Below are 4656 nucleotides of genomic sequence, written 5' to 3'. Positions count from 1 at the left end.
ATTAATACACGCTATCTGTACTCTGAGGAGAAGTATTAATACTCACCATCTGTACTCAGCGTTACTGAGAAGTATTAATACGCACCATCTGTACTCAGTGTTACTGAGGAGAAGTATTAATACTCACCATCTGTATTCAGCGTTACTGAGGAGAAGTATTAATACACGCTATCTGTACTCTGAGGAGAAGTATTAATACTCACCATCTGTACTCAGCGTTACTGAGAAGTATTAATACGCACCATCTGTACTCAGTGTTACTGAGGAGAAGTATTAATACTCACCATCTGTATTCAGCGTTACTGAGGAGAAGTATTAATACACGCTATCTGTACTCTGAGGAGAAGTATTAATACTCACCATCTGTACTCAGCGTTACTGAGAAGTATTAATACGCACCATCTGTACTCAGTGTTACTGAGGAGAAGTATTAATACTCACCATCTGTATTCAGCGTTACTGAGGAGAAGTATTAATACACGCTATCTGTACTCTGAGGAGAAGTATTAATACTCACCATCTGTACTCAGCGTTACTGAGAAGTATTAATACGCACCATCTGTACTCAGTGTTACTGAGGAGAAGTATTAATACTCACCATCTGTATTCAGCGTTACTGAGGAGAAGTATTAATACACGCTATCTGTACTCTGAGGAGAAGTATTAATACTCACCATCTGTACTCAGCGTTACTGAGAAGTATTAATACGCACCATCTGTACTCAGTGTTACTGAGGAGAAGTATTAATACTCACCATCTGTATTCAGCGTTACTGAGGAGAAGTATTAATACACGCTATCTGTACTCTGAGGAGAAGTATTAATACTCACCATCTGTACTCAGCGTTACTGAGAAGTATTAATACGCACCATCTGTACTCAGTGTTACTGAGGAGAAGTATTAATACTCACCATCTGTACTCAGCGTTACTGAGAAGTATTAATACACGCTATCTGTACTCAGCGTTACTGAGAAGTATTAATACACGCTATCTGTACTCAGCGTTACTGAGGAGAAGTATTAATACTCACCATCTGTACTCAGCGTTACTGAGAAGTATTAATACACGCTATCTGTACTCAGCGTTACTGAGGAGAAGTATTAATACTCACCATCTGTACTCAGCGTTACTGAGTAGTATTAATACTCACCATCTGTACTCAGCGTTACTGAGAAGTATTAATAATACTTTCTCATATTTAGACTATTTTATGTGTCCGAGAAACAGGGAAAATAAAATAAATCCTAGATGAAAGTGTCAAATTTACGAGAACAAAAATCAGAAATTTACTTCCGAATACGCCCAATCCACAGCAAAGTAAGGTGCGTGATAGTGATTGTGGGTTAAACCGAATGCAAAGTCTAATATAACTTTTCACTGCATGCATGCTACACGGCAGACGTGTGAGTGATGCTGCAGCCTTGCAAAGTGAAGCTTCTCTCATAAATGTGTGAGTTTTTTTTAACTTGTAGATTAATCGTGGAAATTAAATTTTGTCTCAGATTATTCCCCCTCTCCGCTGCCTCCTTTTCTTTAATTACAATGGACCGTATGTGCAGTTGTACCTTTACATCCTAATCATATTACACATAAAAGAAGAGTCCATAAAACACATGACGGAGAATCAGCCTACAGAGAACACCGTGAAGATAATTACAAATTTATTCAATGCGATGCCTCCCTGGATTAGACTTTGATTTGACCGTTAACGTGTCTTTAAACTCCTCATATCCTGACACCATCAACGTGCATACTTCTGGGGGAAATATGGAGCACGCGGCGTTCAGAAGCCTGCATGGCTTTTATGCCAACACGCACCAACTCCAATTAAGTTAACACCGACTCAACTAACCGACATCTTATTCACCGTCGTTTGGCGTATTGCATTTATAATCATTTAAAAAAACAAAGTATTACATTTTAAAAATTCTATTAATGAATGATGTTTCCTAAATCAATGACTGTTAAATAACTGTTTTCTCATTATGACTTGTTTAAGACTCCAAACTCAAAGTTTAGGACTTGACTCGGACTTGCCTGTTTCGACTGGTCTGGACTTGAGAGATTTACTTGTGACTTTTAAAACAATAAAAAACTTTTTGTTTTTTAGTGAAGCATTCTGAGGCTACAGAGGTGTCGAAGGTTAGAGGACCCGGTTTAAAGCAGACAGTGACGGGTCTGTGTGACTCTGCAGTCGAGCCTCTCGCTGTCATTATAAAACTGTTCACAGATCTGCTGCTGTTGCGTCTCAGAATGAGAAAGGTTATCCAACGCTACTGACAGACACACGTTTCCTGCTGTGGAAAACCACGTACCTGACGCACCTCGTTCACCTTTGGGACCTGTAAGAAACCAGAGCAGAGGTTAGCAACAATCCAAGATGAATTTAGTTCCTCTACACTGAAATGTACTGAATATGTCGTACCGGGCAGACCTCGCGCTCCACTTTCACCTTGTCGTCCAGGAGGTCCGAGGGGCCCTCGTGGACCCGGCAGCCCATTGATGCCTCTCTCTCCCGGGGGTCCAGGGGGCCCTTGGGGTCCCGGCAGGCCTGTGTGATAATATGAACAAAAGTGTTAAACAGAGGGGTTTGAATGTGTTTTGTGAAGGTGAAGCTAGCTCACAGATCCACACAGAAACCCTCTGTTAACAAAGTGTTTTATCACAGCAAAGCAGCATTTCAGAATCGAACATGGAGCAGAAACAACAGAGCTCTGTGGGGCCTGCAGACCTTTTCTTATGGCACCATCATCAGGTAAAAATGATTGAAGTTAGTTGGTAAAGATTGAGGGAAGCAAAGCAGTCTAAAGATATATCTGGTTCTACAGCTGTTTCTAAGGTTCCTGTAAGATGGTGCCAGTTGAGGGCAGGTCTTGGTGAATTTTGTTTCAAATAGCTAGAATTTTATCATTAAAGAAGTCGTAACTACTGAGAGCTATGGGAATAGTTGGCTCAACAGAGCTGTGACTCAGTGCTGAAAAGAAACCTGGGCTTGTTCCTATTTTCATCAGCACCAGATAGCTGACAAGCATTTTGCATGACGACATTTCATGTGGGAACTTCAACAATGAGCCTGTGGAAAAGTTCATTTACTGTAAACAGGTTAATCCATTTTGGTCACCAAGAAAAAGTCAAACAACAAGACATGAAAATTCTGTTTTACACATCATGACTTTTCACTGGAGGACTGAAGCAGCTGAGAAAGAACACAAACAGACTGTCTGAACTTGAACTGTCCACCACAGAAAAGAAGAGTAGAGTCCGGCTCACCGGTCATCTCGCGCTCAGAGAAACTCTGCAGCTCTTTGAAGACCTGGTTCAGGCTCGAGTTCAGATTCTTCATCTTGCTGTAGACCTCTTCCTGGTTCTTCTGAATGAAGTCCATGATTCCTCCGTGTTGGACGACTGAGTCATTCAGACCAGAAACACACGTCCACAAGCTCGACACATGTCGGTTCAGTCCTGAATATGGGACCCAGCACAGCACGGGGGGGTTAAGCTGTAGATATGGACTTGCTTTTGGTTATATTCATTCCCAAACAGTCAAGAATGCACGCAAGTTTCTCTTAAATGTACAATGGAGTCGCCGACTCTGCCTATCGTCCAATCACTGGGGAATAAGACGGACGAATCGCGTCATCTGTGTGAATGCAGGGACGCTTGTCTGGTGGCACTGATGGAGACATGTCCATCAGACGCTGGCTCAGATACAGAGAGTTGGGCAAGTTACTCAGAAACTGTAGGAAGTTACTAGCTACTAATTACTCCTTAAAAAAGTAATATTACATTTGTTATTACTGCGTGAAATAAGTAACTGGTTACGTTACTGTAGTATAGTACTGTAGTACTATACTATAAGTACTCTAGTACTATACTATAGTACTACAGTACTCATCCTAAGGCCAACGCAAAAGCTGCAGCGATCACCAAATTCAAAGAGGTACAGAAACTTTAATCTACCGCCGATACCCCAAAGCATACTGGGAAATTTTAACCACTGTAAGACTTAGAACAGATTCAGCACTAGACCTTTACAACACGGGACACACCACAGGACAGGACACACCACAGGACGGGACACACCACAGGACGGGACACACCACAACACGAGACACACCACAGGACAGGGCAGGACACACCACAGGACAGGACACACCACAGGACAGGACACACCACAGGATGGGACACACCACAGGACAGGACACACCACAGGACAGGACACACCACAACACGAGACACACCACAGGACAGGGCACACCACAGGACAGGGCACACCACAGGACAGGACACACCACAGAACAGGACACACCACAGGACAGGACACACCACAACACGGGACACACCACAACACAGGACATCCCACAACACAGGACACTCCACAACACAGGACACTCCACAGAACAGGAAACACCACAGAACGGGACACACCACAGAACGGGACACACCACAGAACAGGACACACCACAGAACGGGAAACACCACAACACAGGACACACCACAGAACAGGACACACCACAGAACAGGACACACCACAGAACGGGACATCCCACAACACAGGACACACCACAAAACAGGAAACACCACAGAACGGGACACACCACAGGACGGGACACACCACAGAACAGGAAACACCACAACACAGGACACACCACAG

The 4656-nt window shown here is 43.3% G+C and overlaps 1 protein-coding gene across 1 annotated transcript in view; it reads right to left on the bottom strand.

The window, feature by feature from the left end:
* Nucleotides 1-2159: 2159 nt before the first annotated feature.
* The window catches only part of LOC123966751 (EMILIN-1-like), a gene marked incomplete at its 5' end in the record, with an annotated part of 4725 nt that continues 2228 nt past the window's right edge, over nt 2160-4656 (bottom strand). The window contains 3 exons of the mRNA XM_046042872.1: nt 2160-2344; nt 2428-2553; nt 3273-3464. Coding sequence (XP_045898828.1) covers nt 2160-2344; nt 2428-2553; nt 3273-3464 — 503 coding nt within the window. The remainder of the gene's footprint in view (nt 2345-2427; nt 2554-3272; nt 3465-4656) is intronic.

The sequence above is a fragment of the Micropterus dolomieu genome, unplaced genomic scaffold (assembly GCF_021292245.1).
Source record: "Micropterus dolomieu isolate WLL.071019.BEF.003 ecotype Adirondacks unplaced genomic scaffold, ASM2129224v1 contig_14159, whole genome shotgun sequence".
Lineage (NCBI taxonomy): Eukaryota > Metazoa > Chordata > Actinopteri > Centrarchiformes > Centrarchidae > Micropterus > Micropterus dolomieu.
The sequence above is the reverse complement of the archived record's forward strand: the minus strand, read 5'-3'. Positions and strand labels throughout refer to the sequence as shown.